This window comes from Diceros bicornis, chromosome 20 (assembly GCF_020826845.1).
Source record: "Diceros bicornis minor isolate mBicDic1 chromosome 20, mDicBic1.mat.cur, whole genome shotgun sequence".
NCBI lineage: Eukaryota > Metazoa > Chordata > Mammalia > Perissodactyla > Rhinocerotidae > Diceros > Diceros bicornis.
Genome location: NC_080759.1, coordinates 53,701,452 through 53,724,453, shown reverse-complemented (window position 1 = coordinate 53,724,453; position 23,002 = coordinate 53,701,452). Strand labels below are relative to the sequence as shown.

Sequence of the window (23,002 nt, the reverse complement as noted above, 5' to 3'; positions counted from 1 at the left end):
AAGGCTCTGAGAATGTGGCCTGCTGCTACCCTAGTGTGGGCCGTAATTTCTCTCTCGGTCTAATGCAAGAGCTCCTAACTGGTCTGCCTTCTTCCCCTCTTGTTCCACATGGTATTCATATAGCACTCCTGCCTTTAAAATCTCTCAGTGGCTTTTCCGTTGTACTACAGAACAAAAGAAAATTCAGGCCTCACATTCTTCTTGTATGATCTGATCCATGTCTGCCTTTCATACTATGTCTTCTACCACCCTCCTCCTCACCCAGAGCATTCTAGTCCCCTGGCTTCCTTTTCTCAAATCACCAGATTCATTCTTGATTCAGAGCTGTTGCATTCCTCTCTTTTGCATAACCCTATTTTTTTCCTTTCTAGCACTTATCACAATTTGGAATCACCTTATTTTATATTTTGTATTTATTTATATATATTCTTATTTATTGTCTGACAAGCAGATACTCAGTATGGAAAAATTTTAGATGTGGTTTAGCTTCTCAACAACAGCTTACAAAACACCAAATTGAAAGAGTGCATTTTGTTATTTACAGTTCAAGTTCTATCAGTAATCTTTAAACTACTGTTATATTTCCAGATGACATGAACTGGAATGCTTTAGAATGGGACCGAGCTGCAGAAGAGCTTACGTGGGAAAGAGTAAGTAAGACTTCTTTCTATCAAGCAGTCTAGTGCTTTAATCCTAAAGTATATTTTAGAGTTGGGCATATTTAGATGTATACACAAATTTTGTAGTTAGAGTTGATGAAAACTTTAATAGAACTTTAATTTCTAGAGAAAATTAAGTGATGTTTGTGGTGAAAATATTATGATGAAGATCTATTGATGACTGTTTTTCTATCTTCTGACCTTTAATACAAACCTTGCTTCAGTTAGAGAATGTTTAACCTGAAATTGTGGACTTTGGAAAAATGAAGTAACAATTTAAATTGAAGTATTATTCTGATGCTTTGATTGACAAAATAATACCGTTGTGTCATGAAATCTTGCCTGGCTCTGTATCTAATATAAGAACTAAACTCAAGGTGGATTTTTTTGAGTTTATGATATGATTTGGAATAAAAGGAGACCCAAAATATACAACTGCCATAAACAGTTTTTTACTCTGAAAAATGATAGGCCGCGTTGGAAAGTAGCAGGTAAGGATTATGTTTAAAGAGATTGAAAGGAAAATGAGCTTTTGTCATAAATAGAATAAAAAATTCTGTTGTGTCTTGAGTTAATGCATATTATTATTTATTTTAGATGCTAGGACTTGATGGATCACTAGTTTTTCTAGTAAGTAAAGTTAATATTTTTTAATAATAAAATTGTGACTTAATTGTCTTAGTGATTCAGGGGTTTCAAATTTACAATATCTGCCGGCTTTTTATACTAAAGGTCAAAATACCCTTTGATTTTTGATTATTTGATACGTTGAAGAAAATCTGTTTTGTGTATTGAAAATATGGGCAGAGCATAAAGGTAATACTATTTAAAAAGGAAATTATTAAATATTTTATTTTTAGAAAAGAAAATGAAACACGAAGTTAGTGGTAGTGAAGAAACACTTGGTCTTCCTTTAAAGTTCCAGCTTGCGGTGTTTAATGTCTGAACTGGTGAGAACAGAGTAGCTTTGCAAAGTTCACGGTGAGAGCCCCAGGCTCGTCATAGGCCTCCACTCTTGCCTGAACCCCGCTTATCATTAGCTTGTGAGTAAAGAGTGCAGCTCAAAGATAAGGAACAATTCTTCAAAGAACCTGTTCTTTAAAGGAGAAACGATGCTCTTTTCAGGGTCTGTGATATAAAATCACTTGCCATTTGGGATTCTTTACATAGCTTGGGTATCAAGATGACTTTGGCTGCAGGTGGTAGAACCCCTACTGACTGAAACAGTAGTGTCAGAGGAACTCCAGAGCAAGGATGGGCTTGAGGAGGGCTTGATCCAGAGGCCCAGCAATGTCATCAGAGACCCAAATAATTTCTGTCTGTCTCCTCTGCTGTCTACAGCATTGGCTTCCTTCTTGGGCTGGCTCCAGATGGGAGCCAGAATAGGAAGTTGAAGGTAGTAGGGTGAGGCTATTGAGGAATGTGTCTGGTGGTAATTCACAGGTTAGTGAGAATGTGATATTAGTGAGTTCCTATTCATGGTCAGTATAGAAGGTATTATTTGGCTCCATACTCATTTATATCCCTTACCTCACCAGTCCCTCATAGATGAGTGACAGAAGTTGTTGAGGCAGTGGTGTTTACTCAGGCTCATTCTAGTTATTGGAAACAGCTGTTTATAGGATGACTTCATTGAAAATTATTTTTAGTATCTACCGTGTGCCAGCTCTTGTGATAGTTACTGGGAGATTCAGAGATAATGAAGTAGGGCCCCTTTTCTCAAAGGTGGTTTATAGTTTGGTAGAGAGAAATGAACATGTAAAGGAGGAGACTCATGTTAAAGATTCAGTGACAAAAGGTATGCATAGGACACAAGAGGCACAGAAGAGGGCTTGGCCAGGTCTTAGTGGAGGAGAGCTTGTCAGCAGGGAATTTTTAGAGAAGAGAACTTAGAGATTGCAGCACAAAAGGTGTTGGGGATAAGGACAGTTTGGGAGCCTTTAAGGCAAGAGAAGCTGAAAAAATTCAAGTGATATGAACTGGCATGGAGGGTAGGAATGTAGCAGTCATCTCCTAGACAAACTAATCACCCTTCTTGCTGTTTGGATTTTTGGCAGATTGAGGACCTGATCAGAATAATCTTTCTAAAAAGAAAATCTTACAATGTTGGCCCAGCTTGGAAGGATCATTTAACTTGATGGTGAAGGGGAGGTGGTGGGCCTGAACAAATGGGCTTGGGCATTCTAGTGAGTGTCAGCATGGAGCATGACTAAAGTATATGTGACATGGCTGGAGGAATAGATGAGTAGCAGTCGTCTTGGGGGTAATAATACGTAACTGTGGAAGTGGATCAATGGCCAAGTGAGAATGAGTAGTCTGAGAGATGAACAAAGAAAGCTAGGACACCATAGGGAGAAAAGGGACCAGAGAAGATCAGGCGACCTTGCAGAAGTCATGAGAACAAAATGGACAGTGAAAGAAGCATTGTGCAGTTTACATTGTATGTTTAGAAGTAATATGGTTTTCAAATTTTTCTCCATTTGGAATTTTTTGGTGTCATTTGATTTAAATGAAATCTAGCAGTTATTTATGAGAATCCGTGTAGTTTGTGGTGGATTATTAATTTCTGAAGAGGACATGTTTATGAATTGATTTCTTTGATTTTTCTTCTGCATGTAACATGAACTTTGAGTTTTATTAGGTTTAGTTTTGTAACTAATGAAAAGTAGCGCATAATTTCTTTGAAGAAATCTCAGCATTACAGAGTGAAAATTTCAGTTTTCTAACTAAATAAGTGGAGTAGTCCAATTAACCATATATTAAATAGGACTTGATGTTTTATTAATACTCTCTTCCTTTAGGAACACGTCTTCTGGGTGGTGTCTTTAAACACACTGTTCATTCTTGTTTTTGGTAAGTGGTATTTATGCTTTTATTGATGGTGTTATGGTAGGAGTTCAGTTTTCTAGGAGCCTTGTTATGGGGTTTTGTTTTTAAACATAGGAATATATGAAACAGAGTTAGATAATAATCCTGTGTGGGAAGGCCCCAGGTATACAGATTCTTTGCCTAAGCAACAATGAGTATGGTTATGTACTGTCTCTGCTTCTATTGGGCATTTCTGTCTCTTTTTGTAGAAGCTGATTTTAGACTAACTTGAGAATGTGCAGTATCATACCTCTGGAATTAATGTTGTGCTGATTATGAGTGCTCTTCCTTGTGGCTAAAAATTTGTTTCCTACGTCCAGGACGTCCCAGCGTCCTGACCAAGGCCTTACCGGTGACCCTGGCTTGGGAGCTGTTACCAGAGATGGCTGTAGGCTTGAGGGAAGACAGTGAACCTTCCCCAAGTGTGAATTCCCCTTAGAACCAGATTCTGGTACACGTCAAGTCACTTCCAAACACTTTCATAACTGCAGCTATGAGGTTTCTGTGACAACACGCATGAGTCCCTCCCATTGGGAATAATTAGAGAAAGGAAGGCAGGATTGAGGAGACACAGTTGACGGGTTTTTCTGCTTTGGGAAAGATAAGGGAAACTGAGTCACGTAAACCAAGACGTTAGAATTCAATTCCTGTGTCTCTTGGGAGTGAAGGTGGAGTCTGATAGAATCAGGTTATTGTTAGACTCTGATTTGTGTCTCATAGAGAGGCCTCAGGCTACAGATCTCTCTGTGGGGATGATCTTTGAGAAATTCCTTCCTTAGTGAATGTGAGTCACCCCTCAGTTTGCTGAGGAGGGAGGAGTAAAGATTTCCCAAGGCGGGGCCGGCCCAGTGGTGCAAGCGGTTAAGTGTGCGTGCTCCCCTGCAGCGGCCCAGGGTTCACCGGTTTGGATCCCGGGTGCACACCAACGCACTGCTTGGTGAGCCATGTGTGGCGGCATCCCATGTAAAATAGAGGAAGATGGGCACGGATGTTAGCTCAGGGCCAGTCTTCCTCAGGAAAGAAAAAGAAAAAAAAAAAAGATTTCCCAAGGCTCTTCCACTGAATTCCAATTGATTTGCTCTGTGGTGGGGACCACATTGTGGCCCAGAAAGCAGTTGTCTTCAACAGGAATCCATGTGGTCAAAAAGACACTGGATATGTAGTTTGAGGATGAGACAAAAAATTAATTCTGAATATTATCTATAAACAAAAGAAATTTAAGGTATCTTGCTGAAATAAAACATCTTTAAAAAGTTCCATTGATTCTTCATTTTTAGTGTAAATATTTAAGGTGGTACAAGTTAATAGGAAGCTCAGTTTTTGTTAACCCTTGCATATAGGGGAGAAAACTTGTCTGCAGAGCGTTCTGCATTTATTTTTTATTATGTAAAATAATTGATACGGAGTGTGAAACTGTTTTGATCTTGACTAGGTTTTCTTTGAGAGAAAAAAATCATCTGTAGAATTTAATCTTTGCTCTTGCTAGAAAAGATTAATGCTAAATTAATGTTTGGAGGAATAAGTCACCTTTAAAACATGAATTACAGAAATAAGAACTCTCATTTATATAAAGCAAATCTCATCTCAATAAATTTTTTTCTTTCTTTTTTTTTTTTTTTTGTGAGGAAGATCAGCCCTGAGCTAACATCCATGGCAATCCTCCTCTTTTTGGTGAGGAAGACTGGCCCTGGGCTAATATCTGTGCCCATCTTCCTCCACTTTATATGGGATGCTGCCACAGCATGGCCTGACAAGCAGTGCGTCGGTGCACGCCCAGGATCTGAACCCCCGGGCCGCCAGCAGTGGAGCGCGCGCACTTAACTGCTACACCATGGGGCCGGCCTCTGTAAATTTTTTTCTAATCCAATCTCCTAAACTTATACTATGAAGAAAATTTTGTCTTAGTAAACTTATATACATTATAGTTAGGATCTTCTGAGATGAAACAAGAACTTTTTCTCCTTTTAGGAATATACTTTTCCTTTTAGGTGAACATAGTCATTGGGATTAAGTACATTCATGTTTCTTTCCTACTTGGGTTGCTCTACTGCGTTTTCCACTGGCGTTTTTTGGGACTCTTATCGTCATGTACTTTGCAGAAATATAACCTTCCAGTGCTGCTGTCTCCCAGTAGAAGGGAATGATCCTGAGAAACCAACCCTAATTTCAGAGTACCTATTTAGTAGTTGCTGCGTGATGGGATAGAAATTGGTTGTTACAGTTGGTGCTTCAGGTTACTATTTACATGTGTAAATAGAGTTGGAACTTGAAAGTTTGCCTCTCCCAGGAGCCTACTAGAGTTATCCTCAAAGTTGAGTGTGAGAACAAAATTAGAAAAATTCTGTATATTTTCTTACCCTTTAAAATTTCTTGTGCTTTATAATGCATGTAATATACTAGTGTAAAATAATACATGAGTATAATTTATAAATAAATTTAAATATATTGGGAATACCTGTTCAAAAAAATTCATACCCATGGAATACTTGATCAGAAAGGTTTGGTGGCCAGATCCCTATGGATTCACTGTGACTTTTGTCTTAATGATTGAGTCCCCTTCCCCTGTTCCCGAATAAGCCACGCTGTTCAATTATTTTTGTCATAAAGGAAAGATAATTAAATTTTATAGTTAAGAACGAATTAAAATTTTATTAACATGGCAAGAAAGACTTGAGGAAAAGAGACTATAAAAATTCTTACTATGAAAATTTTAAGGATATTTTCTTATTTAACCATGATATCATTATCACACTTTACAGTATTACCAGAATTTAATATTTCCTAATAATCCATCATATTAAAAATTCCTAGATTGTCTCCTTAAATGTTATTTTACAATTGGTTTGTTTGAATGAGGATCCAAATAAGATCTACAAATTACTTTTGATTGTTAAGTTTTAAGTTCCTTTTATCTAGAATATTCTTCTCTTTGCTCCCCTCATCTACCCCCACCCTATTTTGCTTTGTTTTGTTGAAGAGACTAGTTCAGCTATCTTGCAAGTACCTCAAGTTCTACATTTGTCCACTTGCTTGCTGATGTCTACTACCTTGCTCCTTTGTCTCCATATTTCTTTTAAACTGGAAATTAGACCTGAGGGCCTGATTAGATTCAGATTCAATACGTTTGGGACAAAACCTTCACTGGTCATGCTTTGCCTATTAATATGACGCATCAGGAGGTCGATGATGTCTGGTTATCCACCTTTATCCATGGTTCAGGTGATGGTATCTTGAAGCCTCTATTGTTAGCTTTCATTTCTCCCTTAACCATCAGAAAGTAATCTGTGGGGGGTGGTGTTCTAGTATCATGCAAATGTCTAGTGTTCCAGCAACATTCCACCTAATGATTTTATTATCCCTTGATGATACTTGCCCGAAATAATTTATTAGGCGTTGCAAAATGGTGATTTTCAAATTCTGGCGTTTGTTACATTTATCAGCTGGCTTTTCTATGAAGAAGAACTTGTTCTTATCAGCTAGAACTGTTTAGTTAACCAGAACTTGTTTATTCAGAAGAAGCAGGACAGATGTGCAGTTCTTTCCCTTTAATTATCAGTTTTCAGGGTAAGGAATTGATGTGCTGTTTCCACTGGTGATGAAAGTGTTTTCTGTTATGTTGCTTTTTTTCTTTTTGTGGTTTTCGTTTTTGAGTATTATGAACTCATGGATTTGTGTGTATTCAGTGTTTCCATCAGCTTTGGTCATTATTCTTTTTGATGCTCATATCATCCTCTCTTTGGTCCTGTGAAACCCTCTTCACAGTGGTTCCTGTGTTCTTTTGCCATGAGCCTATTAGACCTTGATAACTTTTCTCTGGTTATAGAGAATGTTCCAGGCAGTACATTTTTGGCCCCAGTTCTGGAATATTTTGTTTCTGTAAGAAGCCCTGGTTCCTTTTAGTGGGGGTTGGTACGAGGAGGGTTCATTGTTTTGGTTTTAAAGTTTTCATTGAGTTTTTTCCCCCCCCTTTTAGCATTTTGCCCTTACCACATTGGTCATTTCTCCCTTGTTGGTTTGGGATTTGAAGAACACGTGAGTATAATCCTTTTACAAACTTACTTTCATTAATTATCCCCAAAGTTAATATTTCTTGAGTAAGGAATAATGTTGGTAAAGAGTTACTTCATTTCTCAGTCTGCCTTATACAAAGGAATAGTTATCCAGCATCGTCTCCGTCTTTTCTTTTAAACTAGCAGTGGCTCAAGACACATTATGTCATGTTGCCAGCTAAGGAAATTGTGCTCTGAATCCCACATGCATTCTCTTCCTTCCTGTTGGGGAGACCAGAGGCAAAGTTGGGAAAGTTTTCTTATAGGCTGATTTTCAACCTGTTCCATTATAACTCCCCTGCTCCCTTCTCTCCCTTTTCCCCGGGTGCCCCATAGTGAATTTAGAAAAGTAACAATACATGAAGCAGCTAAAAAAAAAAAAGGGTTGGTCTGACTTGGAATGATGGGCAGTAGTGTTTCTAAAGAATTTGCTTTAATTTTGGCATTTTATCATTTTTCAGAGGTAGATAAATATTTGAGTGGACAACTACTGCTATTTTGGGGAGACCCCAGAAAGATTTAGTCTTTTAAAGAAGAGCTGACAATCTGGAATATTCTGTTCAGTCTGTGTATATGAATCCTGAAAGATCACATTCTGAAGTGTTCTGAAAGGACAAAGAGACATGTTGCAGTATTTAATGCGGCTCTCTGAATTCTCACTAGTGGAATGTGAGAACTTGAAAGGTTCAGATAAATACTTTGATAAATTTTTACTTTCGAAACTGTTGCCACTTGCTATCTGAAATTCAGGAGCCTAAAAGATGGGCAGTGTTTGTCACTATCCAAACTCTTACTCTCTGTAAATTGAGAATGGGACAGTTCTGGAGAGCAGGGGAGACTTAAACAGTCTCTTCAGTGGTAGGAAGTGAGGTGGCCAGGATGTACCTGGCAGGCGGGCTGCTTGGGCAGCTGCTGCTGCTTTCGGTGCTCAGCCTGTAGCAGATCTCCTTCAGTATAGAATGGCGTATAGACCGTTGTAGTATTACAGCTTTTCCCTTATTTTTGTATAATTTAATTCACTCTACTCTTATGTTGTCTGCTTGAGTAGAGTTACTCTTTAATTTTTCCTCATTCTTTTGTAATATATAGCAGTCAGTCAGAGAGTCTGGTTTGCAGAGATGTCATCCAAAGGGGATTTTATGGTTGTTTTCTAGTTATAAATTGCTTCGATGGTTCACTTTTAGTCTACCTGGATTGTTTAATACATTGTTAAACTGGGGTGTGTAGAACATGTGGTAAAATTAAATTTTACTTATTTTTTTCTTATTTCCAGGTCCAAGCATCTCATTTTGAAGGCCTAATCACAACCATAGTAGGATATATACTTTTAGCAATAACACTGATAATTTGTCATGTATCCTTTAATGAGCCAACTTGGGTGTTCAGTAATATTAGAGTTGTTTCTGCTAACGACGAAACTATTTCTCTCCCCTTGTCCTCTTAGTAAAAGTTGTAGGTATTTGTAGTGAGGATGAGGGCAGACAAGATTTGAAATAAATTAATTCTGTCTGTCAAATAATATTAAGTGTCGCCTAAATAGTTACCTGTTTCATTGTACCTTTAAATGATCAGTTTTTCCTTGACTAGATGCTGTAGGGCTTGGCAACTCTTGTTAAATTTCATAGGTCTCGTCGCTTGCTGGGAGTCTGCTATATTGTTGTTAAGGTAATTCCTATTAAGTTAAAGCTGGAAATGATTTCTCCCTATTTGGGTTCTACTGATGACCTTTATTTTTACTTAAGGTCTCTTTGTTAGTGGTGGTGGAAATTGGAGTGTTCCCTCTCATTTGTGGCTGGTGGCTGGATATCTGTTCCCTGGTGAGTTTATTATTCATTACTATACAATCTAATTTAAAGGCTGCAAGAAAGGAGGTCTTTAGTATGGGTTCGTTTTAAAGGAAGGTCAATATTTGATAATTTGCTTATTTTTTTCTGAGGATGTATCATTGTGGAGTCTTAATATTAATTTTTCTTGAGTACCTGATTTTTTTTTTTTTTTTCCAGTTTTATTGATATTTTAATGGTTTCTAACATTGTGAAATTTTGGGTTGTACATTTTTATTTGTCCATCACCCCATATATGACTCCCTTCACCCCTTGTGCCCACCCCCCACCCCCACTTCCCGGGTAACCACAGTCCAGTTTTCTCTGTCCATGTGTTGGTTTATATTCCACATATGAGTGAGATCATACAGTGTTTGTCTTTCTCTTTCTGGCTTATTTCACTTAACATAATACGCTCCAGGCCCATCCATGTTGTTGCAAATGGGACGATTTTGTCTTTTTTTATGGCTGAGTAGTATTCCATTGTATATATATACCACATTTTCTTAATCCAATCGTCAGTCGAGGGACACTTAGGTTGCTTCCACTTCTTGGCTATGGTGAATAATGCTGCAATGAACATAGGGGTGCATAAGCCTCTTTGGACTGTTGATTTCAGGTGCGTTGGATAGATTCCCAGTAGTGGGATGGCTGGATCATAGGGCATCTCTATTTTTAATTCTTTGAGGAATCTCCATACCGTTTTCCATAGAGGCTGCACCAATTTGCATTCCCACCAGCTGTGTATGAGGGTTCCTGTTTCTCCACATCCTCTCCAACATTTGTTGTTTTTTGTCTTGGTGATTATAGCCATTCTAACGGGCGTGAGGTGGTATCTTAGTGTTGTTTTGATTTGCATTTCCCTGATGATTAGTGATGTTGAGCATCTTTTCATGTGCCTATTGGCCATCTGTATATCTTCCTTGGAGAAGTGTCTGTTCATTTCCTCTGCCCATTTTTTGATCGGGTTGTTTGTTTTTTTGTTGTTCAATTGTGTGAGTTCTTTATATATTATGGAGATCAACCCCTTGTCAGATGTATGTTTTGCAAATATTCTCTCCCAGCTGGTTGGTTGTTTGTTCATCTTGATTCTGATTTCATTTGTCTTATAAAAGCTCTTTAGTCTGATAAAGTCCCACTTGTTTATTTTTTCTTTAGTTTCCCTAGTCTGGGTAGGCATGTCATCCGAAAAGATTCCTTTAAACCCAATGTCAAATAGTGTGTTGCCTATATTTTCTTCTATGAGTTTTATAGTTTCAGGTCTCACCTTCAGGTCTTTGATCCATTTTGAGTTAATTTTTGTGAATGGCGATAGCACATGGTCCACTTTCATTCTTTTGCATGTGGATGTCCAGTTTTCCCAACACCATTTATTGAAGAGACTTTCCTTTCTCCATTGCATGTCCTTAGCACCTTTGTCGAAAATTAGCTGTCCGTATATGTGTGGTTTTATTTCTGGGCTTTCAATTCTGTTCCATTGATCTGTGTGTCTGTTTTTGTACCAGTACCATGCTGTTTTGATTACTATTGCTTTGTAGTATGTTTTGAAGTCAGGGATTGTGATGCCTCCTGCTTTGTTCTTTTTCTTTAGGATTTCTTTAGCTATTCGGGGTCTTTTGTTGCCCCATATAAATTTTAGTATTCTTTTTTCTATTTCTGTGAAGAATGTCATTGGGATTCTGATTGGGATTGCATTGAATCTGTAGATTGCTTTAGGTAATATAGACATTTTAACTATGTTTATTCTTCCAATCCACGTGCATGGGATATCTTTCCATTTCTTTATGTCATCGTAGATTTCCCTCAATAATGTCTTGTAGTTCTCATTGTATAGGTCCTTCACCTCCTTGGTAAGATTTATTCCTAGGTATTTTATTCTTTTTGATGCAATTGTAAATGGTATTATCTTTTTGAGCTCTCTTTCTGTTAGTTTGTTATTAGCATATAGAAATGCAACTGATTTTTGTAGATTGATTTTGTACCCTGCAACTTTGCTGTAGTTGTTGATTGTTTCTAACAGTTTTCCAACAGATTCTTTAGGGTTTTCTATATATACAATCATGTCATCTGCAAATAGTGAGAGTTTCACTTCTTCGTTACCTATTTGGATTCCTTTTATTCCTTTTTCTTGCCTAATTGCTCTGGCCAAAACCTCCAGTACTATGTTGAACAGGAGTGGTGAGAGTGGGCAGCCCTGCCTTTTTCCTGTTCTCAGAGGAATGGCTTTCAGTCTTTCCCCGTTGAGTATGATGTTAGCTGTGGGTTTGTCATATATGGCCTTTATTATGTTGAGGTACTTTCCTTCTATTCCCATTTTATTGAGAGTTTTTATCATAAATGGATGTTGTATCTTGTCAAATGCCTTCTCTGCGTCTATTGAGATGATCATGTGGTTTTTATTCTTTGTTTTGTTGATGTGATGTATCACGTTGATTGATTTGCGGATGTTGAACCATCCCTGCGTCTCTGGTATAAATCCCACTTGATCATGGTGTATGATCTTTTTAATATATTGTTGTATTCGGTTTGCCAATATTTTGTTGAGGATTTTTGCATCAATGTTCATCAGCGATATTGGCCTGTAATTTTCTTTCTTTGTATTGTCTTTGTCTGGTTTCGGTATCAGGGTGATGTTGGCCTCATAGAATGATTCAGGAAGTGTTCCATCTTCCTCTATTTTTTGGAATAGTTTGAGGAGGATGGGTATTAAATCTTCTTTGAATGTTTGGTAAAATTCACTGGAGAAGCCATCTGGTCCTGGACTTTTATTTTTTGGGAGGTTTTTGATTACTATTTCAATCTCTTTACTTGTGATTGGTCTCTTCAGATTCTCCATTTCTTCTTGGTTCAATTTTGGGAGGTTGTATAAGTCTAAGAATTTATCCATTTCTTCTAGATTGTCCAATTTGTTGGCATATAATTTCTCATAGTATTCTCTTATAATCCTCTGTATTTCCATGGTATCCGTTGTAATTTCTCCTCTTTCATTTCTAATTTTATTTACTTGAGCCTTTTCTCTTTTTTTCTTAGTTAGCCTGGCTAAGGGTTTGTCTATTTTGTTTATCTTCTCGAAGAACCAACTCTTTGTTTCATTAATCCTTTCTACTGTTTTTTTGGTCTCAATATCATTTATTTCTGCTCTGATTTTTATTATTTCTCTCCTTCTGCTGGCTTTGGGCTTTGTTTGTTCTTCTTTTTCTAGTTCTGTTAGGTGTAATTTAAGGTTGCCTATTAGGGCTTTTTCTTGTTTGTTAAGGTGGGCTTGTATCGCTATGAGTTTCCCTCTCAGGACCGCTTTTGCTGCGTCCCATATGGTTTGATATGGCATGCTATCATTTTCGTTTGTTTCCAGATAGTTTTTGATTTCTCCTTTAATTTCATCAATGATCCATTGGTTGTTCAGTAGCATGTTGTTTAATCTCCACATTTTTGTCACTTTCCCAGTTTTTTTTTCCTGGTTCATTTCCAGTTTCATAGCCTTATGGTCTGAAAAGATGCTTGTTATGATTTCAATCTTCTTAAATTTATTGAGGCTTGCTTTGTTTCCCAACATATGGTCTATCTTAGAGAATGTTCCATGCGCGCTTGAGAAGAATGTGTAGTCAGCTGTTTTTGGGTGGAGTGCTCTGTATATGTCTACTAGGTCCATCTCGTCCAGTTTTTCATTTAAGTCTAATATTTCTTTATTAACTTTTTGTCTGAATGATCTATCCATTGCTGTAAGTGGGGTGTTAAGATCCCCTACTATTATTGTGTTGTTGTTGATTTCTCCTTTTAGGTTTGTTAATAGTTGTTTTATGTACATTGGTGCTCCTATGTTGGGTGCATATATATTTATAAGTGATATGTCTTCTTGATGGAGTGTCCCTTTTATCATTATATATTTCCCTTCTTTGTCTTTCTTAACCTGTTTTATCTTGAAGTCTACTTTGTCTGATATGAGTATGGCAACACCTGCTTTCTTTTGTTTGCCATTAGCTTGGAGTATTGTCTTCCATCCTTTCACTCTGAGCCTGTGCTTGTCTTTAGTGCTAAGATGTGTTTCCTGAAGGCAGCATATTGTTGGGTCTTGCTTTTTAATCCATCCTGCCACTCTGTATCTTTTTTTTTTTTTTTTTTTTTTTTGTGAGGAGATCAGCCCTGTGCTAACATCCGCCAATCCTCCTCTTTTTTTTTTTTGCTGAGGAAGACGGCCCTGGGCTAACATCTGTGCCTATCTTCCTCCACTTTATATGGGACGCCGCCACAGCATGGCTTGCCAAGCAGTGCGTCGGTGCGCGCCCGGGATCCAAACCAGCGAACCCCGGGCCGCCGCAGCGGAGCGCGCGCACTTAACCGCTTGCGCCACCGGGCCGGCCCCCACTCTGTATCTTTTGATTGGAGAGTTCAATCCATTTACATTTAGGGTAATTATTGAAATATGAGGGTTGAATGTTGCTGTTTTGTCACTTATTTTCTGGTTCTTTTGCATTTCCTTTGTTTCTTGTCCCATATGTTTTGGACTGCCAATTCAGTTTGGTTGTTCTGTCTTATGATTCTTCTAGTTTTCTCTTTGTTTATCATATGTGGTTTTAATTTGATTATTTGTTTAGTGGTTACCTTGAGGTTTGGGCGAAAAATCTTCTGTATGAGATAGTCCATTATCTGATAGCCTCCTATTTCCTTATACTAAGTCAATTCAGTCACTTTCCTCTTCCCCTTCTAAGTTGCTCTTGTTATACCTTATTCTATCTTGTGTTGTGGCTGTGTGTTTACAGTGATGAGGTTAAATTTATTTTTGGTGAATTTCTTCCTTTGATCTTTGAGTTTAGTATTTAAGTGGTTGTTAACCTATTCCGGTAAAGATCTACTATTTCTCTGATTTTGTCTACCTACTTTTCTCCTTACTCCAAGCTTTGTGTTCCCTTTCTCTTCTTGTTTTCAGGCCTGAGGGCCTTCTTGAGTATTTCTTGTAGTGGCGGTCTCGTGGCCATGAACTCCCTTAGCTTTTGTTTATCTGGGAGAGTTACTATTTCTCCATCATATTTGAAGGATATTTTTGCTGGATAGAGTATTCTTGGCTGAAAGTTTTTGTCTTTTAGTATTTTGAATATATCATTCCAGTCTCTTCTAGCCTGAAAAGTTTCTGTTGAGAAATCCGCTGAGAGCCTGATGGGAGTTCCTTTGTACGTTATTTTTTGTTTTTGTCTAGCTGCCCTTAATATTGTTTCTTTGTCGTTGACCCTGGCTAGCCTTACCACTAGGTGTCGTGGTGAAGGCCTTTGTCTGTTAATATATATAGGAGTCCTGTTGGCTTCGCTTACTGGTATTTCCTGCTCCTTCCCCAGATTTGGGAAATTTTCAGCTATTATTTCCTTGAATAGGCTCTCTGTTCCTCTTTCCCTCTCCTCTCCCTCAGGAATACCTATAATTCTTATGTTACATTTTCTAATAGAGTCCGATATTTCTCGGAGTCTTTCTTCATTTCTTTTTAGTCTTAGTTCTCTCTCTTCTTCCATCTGGAGTATATCTGTATTCCTATCCTCTAAAGTACTAATTCTTTCCTCCATATTGTCAGCTCTGTTCTTTAAAGATTCCAGATTCTCCTTTATCTCCTCCATTGTGTTCTTCATCTCCATCAGCCCTGATAGGTTTTTCTTTATGATTTCAATCTCTTTTGTGAAGAAACTCCTAATCTCATTTAATTGTTTGTCTGTGTTGTCTCGTATTTCATTGAGTGTTTTTATGATAGCTATTTTGAAATCTCTGTCATTTAGTTTATGGATTTCTGTGTCTTCGGGGTTGATTTCTGGGTGCTTGTCATTTTGTTTCTGGTCTGGTGATTTCATATATTTTTGCATTGTGGTTCCTGTGTTGGTTTTGATTTTCCTCATCCTGGAAGTCTCTGGTTGCAATTTCCACCTGCCGCCACTGTGTGGTGGTAAAGGGCTGTGTAGTCTAAGCCCCCTGCGCTCTGCCCCAGTTTTTCTGCTGCGATCCGCAGTTTTGTTTTGTTTTGTTTTGTTTCTTTTCCCCACTGCTATCCACGGGTCCAGTCCAGTTTATTCAGGTCTGCCTCGGACCGCTAGATCTGGTCGAGCTGCAGACTCCGGGTTGCGGGGAGGGGGGAGCTCTCTCTTTTGCCCTCTGGGTCCCTGACGTGGGAGGCTTGTCGTTTACCCCTCTTTATCTGCTCTCTGGGTTGCTCAGATGTTGATGGTAGCCCTGTGGCTCCTCTGAGCCCTCTGTGCGGGAGTTTCCCACTGGCTGAGAGAGCCCGAAGAGCTACAGTTTCCCGCCGAGGGCCGCCCCTCCCCCCTCTCTGGGAGCCGCGCGGACCGGATCGCTGATCTGATGGGGAGGGAGCGGAGTTCTCCTTACCTCTCCCCACTTCCTCCGGGGGCCCAGCACGTTCCGCTCTCAGATGTGCGGCAGTGTGGATCCCTCCGCTCCAGCTTTTGACTGTCTGGGATTCCGTTGTTGGTCTGTGGCTGTTACTTTTGTTGTATTTTGTGGGGGAAGAATTCACGGGAAAGCTCACTCCGCCATGATGCTGACGTCACTCTCCGAGTACCTGATTTTTTTGAGGTTTTGTGCAAATTGTTGATGTCAGAGTATTTTGACTGGAACCTTTCTAATAACCAGTGGAGAATTTTCTGAGTCATTTTAGTCTTGCAAATTTTATATAAATTTTAATATAATTCTGACATTATATACAGTCACGCATCGCTTAACAAAGGAGATAGATTCTCAGAAACGCGTTGTTAGGCAATTTCATCGTTGTGCAAACATCATAGAGTGTACTTACACAAACCTAGATGGTATAGCCTACTACACACCTAGGCTATATGGTATTAATCTTATGGGACCACCATCGTATATACGTTCCATTGTTGACCGAAACGTCGTCATGCAGTGCGTGACTGTACATAGAAAGAACAATCTGATAAGAAGACTGTCATTGTGGTAATAAATTCAACTCTAACCATTTGTTTTAACCATGATCCTTGGTCTTGATTATAATCTTTAATGGCTGTCAGTGATGATCAGTTTCTTAACTTTTCAAAAATATTTAATATGTAGAAAAGCTGCCTGTGGTTCTGAGATAACATTCTGTTCCATATCTTAGTATTAAAACTTTACATAAATGCAGACCTATAACCAAGAAAATAAGGTATTATGTAAACCAAAAATGATTCTTTCACAGTAGCAGTATTAGTGAAGTTCTTACTCAACAATTGGTTTATCAATCTTGCTTCTTATATTTAAAAATTTTAAAGTGTCATATATGTCTTTGAAGTCATATCCAACCTTATATCACTTACATTTCTGTGACACTATGAAATGACATTAAAAGAACTGTCGTCCTAGAACATCATAACCTACATGCATAGTGATTTCTTCACTTCTTAGAAGGTGGAGATTTTAATTTGGCAAATGTAAGTGGTACAGATCTCTCACCTGTCCTGTTTTGATTTAGGAAATGTTTGATGCTACTCTGAAAGATCGAGAACTGAGCTTTCAGTCAGCTCCAGGTACTACCATGTTTCTGCATTGGCTAGTGGGAATGGTGTATGTGTTCTACTTTGCCTCCTTCATTCTGTTACTGAGAGAGGTAAGTTCTGGAGGGCAGTGCTGAGACTATACATTTATGAAAAGGACTTTTGCTTTAACCACGGTCCTGTCTCAAAGACTGTGTTGATTTCCTAACTGAATCATTTTCTTTGTTATTTTATTCTAAGGAGGAATAACTGATAAACGAGTTTGGCTTAATTGCTTTAAACTGTTTTCAGTCATTTGTCTCAAAAATTGACAGGTTTTAATATTTCTGTCTATAATTAGTTATGGCTTTGAAAGATGGATAGACTGAGGAAAAAAATTAAATAAAAGCACTTATTTTATTTGGTATATATTGTAGCCATCCTCTAATACAAATTTTTGGAATTTTATGTGATGTGAGCCTGTCTTAGACTTTATTCAAGGAAATGTAATGCTGGAAATGTCCAAAGGATATGGTTTTGCAGGATCTAATATGTAAAATAGTCTTGAAGCAGGCATCTTAAGTATAGAATTATAGTGAGGGTCCTTTATGATTCCAGTTCACTTGCCAGATGGGTACCTTTATTAATCCTGTTTTTGGAATACAGTCCCTACTGATTTGAAGACAATGAAAATGGGTCAATATTTGGTTAGTATACATCTCATGCTCATTCTGTTCTAATAGGAAGTATAAAACTGAGTAATTCTGATAAATGTACTTGCCACTGTGAGTTGTTTCCCCAGATATTACTGCCTGCTCACTCTGTGCCAGAGAGTGTGCTATATGCTGGGGTAACAGTGAGAAACAAAGACGTGGTCCTCATTCTCCTTGATTTTACACTGTGGGAAGGAATACAACCATTGATCAGGTCAGCTTACTCCATTGAGAATAGTGATGGAAATGTGCAGGGCCGGAAAGGCTGACTAATCCAGTGTGAATAGAACACAGAAGCACAAAGGCTTAATACTCTTGGTATACTTTACTCTTTGAGAGATTTGAGGAGTTGGGGAGGGCGCTAGGGGCCAAAATGTTCTCCTGAATCATATGGTGTAAGTTTAGTAAATTCTATTTGTAAATAAAGCTTCTATTGTTTCTTTGAAACAAGTGATTGGGACTAACTTAATAATGTGTTTTTTTAAATTGTAATTATATATGACCTCTAAATTACATTGTTAAGCAATAAAATGTTTTATACTGAATTTTTTCATTTCATTGGCGTGGTGGTTTTTTGTTGATACAAAATTCTAGTGTTTGGGAGTTAGATGGAACCTTACAGGTCGTATCTCATAACCCCCTCGTTTGGAAGATGGAGAAGTAGAATTTGCACAGATGAGACCCTTTACACAGGGTAACGCAACGAGTTTGGACCACAACAATTTTTAAAAATATATTTATTTTTCATCTGGTAGATCTAGGTTTCTTGACAAATTGTACTTAATAAATTTTTTTTTTTTCATTGAATGGTTAAAAGCATCAAAGGACATCAAACACAGGATAGTTTTCATAAAGATTCTGATTTAGGAATTTCTTTTCCCAGGAAAGCCATATGGATTTTCTGGGGCCCATTTTGTAAGATGCCAAAGTAATTTTAAGAACTTATTTTTCTGTTAATGTTTTAACTCATATACAGAGCCTAAAGACATTGGTGAGTATTTATAGCATTTAAAATGTATTTGCAGGTACTTCGACCTGGTGTCTTGTGGTTTCTAAGGAATTTGAATGATCCAGATTTTAATCCAGTCCAAGAAATGATCCACTTGCCCATTTATAGGCATCTCCGAAGATTTATTTTATCAGTGGTAAGCATACTTTTTAATTGTCTTTGTAGTAAACTGTGCTCTCCTTTAGAGATACATATATTTTTTTGGTCAGGGGGACTGGTAGAGTACATTGAGTAATTTATGTTTAGCTAGGCCTGTGGGACTTGGTTGTCAAATGGCTATTTTATCAGTTACCTTGATAAAATAAATAAAATATTTACTAAGGCAAAAATACCTTCTAGTTCTTTAGTAGTATAGTTGATTGCCAAATTATGAATTTCTGAATTACGTTTAATTTGCATTGAAGCAGTGGAGACTTAATAGCATCTAAATTAAATTCTTAACAGAAGCATCTAAAAATTTCTTTTCCTCCTGGAAGAAGAAATTAGCTAGTTAAATCTAAGTTTTTCCAAAATAATATTCTAAAAGCAATATTGTACTCTTTGGAAGCTTTTATAGCCATTAATGTGGGTCATGTCTTATAATGGTTACAGGTGATGTGTTAAGTTGCAGACAATTCTGATCCTTCATTGTGAGTTTCTAGCTCTCTCCTCATGTACCATGCAGTGATTATCCTTTTTGGCTCCTGTTTGAGCCCTTGTGTCCTAGAGAGAGAGAGAGAGGAGCAGCTGTCCCAAGAACGCATTTTTTACACAGAGTGACCCAAGTACAGTGTGTCCAGTGAGAACACTCGGGGCCCTGGTGGGTGTGGACTTGGATTGTGTATTGTTTGAGTATTGTGTTCTGAAGTCTGTCTGTCTCTCATGGGAGTAATTTACATTGGAGTCGTGCTGTTTTTCTTCTTGCAGATTGTCTTCGGCTCCATTGTCCTCCTGATGCTTTGGCTTCCTATACGTATAATTAAGAGTCTGCTGCCTAATTTTCTTCCATACAATGTCATGCTCTATAGGTAAGGTTTTGAAATTCAAAAGCTTTATTAATTTAACTCCATTAGGGATTTGATATTCAGAGTGCATACATTTAAAACAATTATTTCTTACAGATATTTGAAATCACCTGATAGTTAAATTTTACCATGTTCTAAATCACATAAACATTAGTTTAGCAGTTACAGTTTCCAAAGGAACACTTACTTATTCTTCTGCAAATGAAGCGTGCCTTTGTTCAGCGTTGAAATGTTTACCGTACCTAAGGAGAGTGTGTTAGTAGCATCATCTTTATATGAAAAGCACATCATAAAGAATGCAGCCATAGTTGTACATTTAATTGTGGATTAAAAATAGGATATAAGGCTTATAGATGGAAAATCTTTTTTGATTTAAAAACTTAAGTCACCTGGAAACCTAGTCTCCCCCACTCCTCCTATATTCCCTTTTCAGTGTTTTGCATTATCCCTTCAGTCACCTAAAGCAGAAATCTGCCAGGCAAATTGGATTTCTTCCTCAAATTTACTTCTATTTAGTCTTTAAAACTTGTTAATTCTAATTCTTTAAGATCTTTTGTCTAATCCAATTTGATTTGCCACTTACTACCTTAGTTTAGGCCTTCCTCTGGTTTTCCATTTATAATCCATCCTTAACATCCCTGCCTCTTCCTCCATAATCTACATAATATCCGGTCATTTAGAATGACATATAGGACTTGGCATAATCTCAGCTACCCTTCCAGCATCTTGTCCCAGCACCGTCTGACTTGAATTCCACTCTCCAGCCAGGCTCAGCCTCTATTGAGTCTCCCCCTAAATGCCTAGCTGTTCCTTGTTTTTCCCTCTCGGTTTGAAATGACCTTCTTTCCCATGTTTGCCTGGCAAGCTTTTGCTATCTTTCCTAAAAATTTAAAGGAAGGTCTTATTCTCTGAGTTTTTCCCCTAACTGGAGTAAGTCATCACTCTCTCCTTACGCATTTGGGTCTGGTCATAGTGAGAACCAGGAAGCACAGATTCTGGCTTTATGTTGTTGGGATGGACCCATTTTGGTAGTCAGTTATACTTAGAAGTTTAGCAAAGTTTTTGTGCTGTATAGCAGTGTTTAGTCTGTCCTTCCATTCAACAAAATTGAGGGCCCATTATATGCCAGGTACTTTCTGTGCAGTAGGGATATTAACAGTGAACAAACAGAATCAAGAAAAATCTCTGCCCTTGTGGAGCTTACGTTTCAGTGGGGGAGACAGCCAGTAAAATAGATAAAACATATAGTATGTCAAAGGGTCATAAGTGCTAAGGGGAAAAATGAAGCAGAGAAAAGGCATGGGGAGAATGGCCAGGATGGAGTTGTAGTTTAGAAGAAGTGACTGGTGAGGACCTGAGGAGGTGGTAGTGAGGAAAGCCCTGAAGGAGGTGATGAGCCACATGGATCCCTGAAGGCAGAGTGTTCTTGCAGGGGGCCAGGCAAGTGCAGTGGCATCAAGGTCTGTTTGAGGAGCAGCAGGGAGGCCAATTTGGCTGCGGTAGAAGAAAGAAAGCAAAATGGTTGGCCATGAGGTCAGAGAGGTCATGGAAAGCCAGATCCTGGAGAGCCTTGTAAGCCATTGTAAGCACTTTGGCTTTAACTTGAGTGATTTGGGGAGTTCTTGGAAAGGTTTGAGCAGAGGATTGATGAGACGTGACATAGATTTAACAAGGCTCACTCTGGCTACTGTGATGAGGAGAGACTGGGTCAGGGTGGCCGGGGCAGAAGCAGGAAGCCAGCTGGGAGGATAATGCAATGATCCTGGTGAGATGTGAGGGTGGCTGAGATGAAGGAAGTAGCAGTGGAGGTAACGAGAAGTGGTTAGATTTAGGATATTGTTAGGGTACAGTCAACAGGATTCTCTGGCTGTTTGAATATGGGGTGAAAAAAAGGCAGTCAGGAATCTGAGTTTCTGTCCTGAGCACCTGGAAGGATGTAGTTGCCATTTACTGAGCTGAGGAAGACTGTGGAGGATCAAGATTAAAAAAGGAAGAGTGAGAATTTGGTATTGAACACGATCAATTCAAGATGTCTAACGTCTACATGAAACATTGAGTTGGCACTTTGAATATGTAGGTTAGGAGTTAGGGAACATGTCTGAGCAGCACATGGAAATTTATAGAAAGGTGATATTTTAAGCCACACGAGGTTTCGTGCATCCAGAGAGCATGTGTAGATAAGGGGAGAGAGGACAGCACATGGGGCCCTTCATTGTTTCCAGGTCAGGGAGATCAAGGGGAACCAATGGGTCTTGGAAAAGCATTCAAGGAGAAAGTGTTTTGAGAAGCAAGGAGTGACTAATTGTGTAACGCGTTACTAGTATAGCAAGTGAGGTGAGGAGGAAGACCTGACCATCGAGTTGAACAACATAAAGGTCATTCGCGACGCTTGTTGGGAATAGTTTTGGTGGAGTTTGAGGGGTAAGCCTTGCTGTCTTCAATGGAAGAGAGGTGATAAAGACAGTGAGTTCCATTTTACTCTTCAAGGAGTTTTGCTGTCATCACATTAAATGTTTAATATGATATAGTCATAATGGAAGTAGAATTCACATTGTAAATTACGGCTCTTTGTAATTGTCTTAGTGATGCTCCAGTGAGTGAACTGTCTCTTGAGCTGCTTCTGCTTCAGGTTGTCTTGCCAGCATTACTTGAGCAGGGACACACGCGACAGTGGCTGAAGGGGCTTGTGCGAGCATGGACTGTTACTGCTGGATACTTGCTGTAAGTACAAGCAGGTGACTCGTAGGCATGTCCTTTGTGTTGGTCTAATAACCTTTCTGAAAAAGGATGTTCCATGCTCCATGCAGAAAAAATTAGTTTTAATAAGAGACAATTTAGTGATATCTGCAGTTGTATATAATAATAATTTCTAAAATTTTTAATTTTTCTTATTTTTCTAATCATTGTTCATCCTTTTATGGAGAATGTATGCATATTTTTACCCTCTTATAGAGGTTTGCTGCTGCCCCAGGATCTTTCATTTCATTACACAGAATAAAAATAAAATTCTTTTAGTGCATTATAAACAAACCAACTTACCCTTATTTTAGAAGTCCTAACCTGGTAAATGAGCTTTTTTCAGATTTGGTTTCTCAGTCGTTTAGTTAGCGTGTTGCATTTATTTTTTTCAAACTTTGTATATTATATACCTATTTAAAAGTTGAATCTTTGTGATTTAAGTGTTTATTCAGAAAATATGTGGCATCCTATAGATACCTTAATGTGTAATGTGCATTTGGTTGTATTTGATTGAAAGCTTTATCCTTCTCTGATTGCCCCATGCCCCAGTCTGAGCCGCTTCCTCGCCCTGTCTCATTTTTGCCTAAACTGATTTGGAGGTTTTAGTTGAGCTGCATGTTGCAGCAGATACAGTAGCCATCTGTAGAGAAGACAAGAAGCTGTATTTTTTCCTTAAGC

General features: G+C 38.3%; 1 protein-coding gene across 2 annotated transcripts in view; it reads left to right on the top strand.

Moving 5' to 3' along the window:
* MARCHF6 (membrane associated ring-CH-type finger 6) overlaps positions 1-23,002 on the top strand; it is an 85,743-nt gene that overhangs the window by 36,011 nt on the left and 26,730 nt on the right. For both annotated transcript variants that reach the window (XM_058564351.1, XM_058564350.1), the window contains 11 exons: positions 589-650; positions 1,257-1,289; positions 3,461-3,512; positions 7,501-7,559; positions 8,850-8,930; positions 9,173-9,241; positions 9,319-9,393; positions 16,859-16,993; positions 18,598-18,717; positions 19,488-19,588; positions 22,169-22,306. In XM_058564351.1, coding sequence (XP_058420334.1) covers positions 589-650; positions 1,257-1,289; positions 3,461-3,512; positions 7,501-7,559; positions 8,850-8,930; positions 9,173-9,241; positions 9,319-9,393; positions 16,859-16,993; positions 18,598-18,717; positions 19,488-19,588; positions 22,169-22,306 — 925 coding nt within the window. The remainder of the gene's footprint in view (positions 1-588; positions 651-1,256; positions 1,290-3,460; positions 3,513-7,500; positions 7,560-8,849; positions 8,931-9,172; positions 9,242-9,318; positions 9,394-16,858; positions 16,994-18,597; positions 18,718-19,487; positions 19,589-22,168; positions 22,307-23,002) is intronic.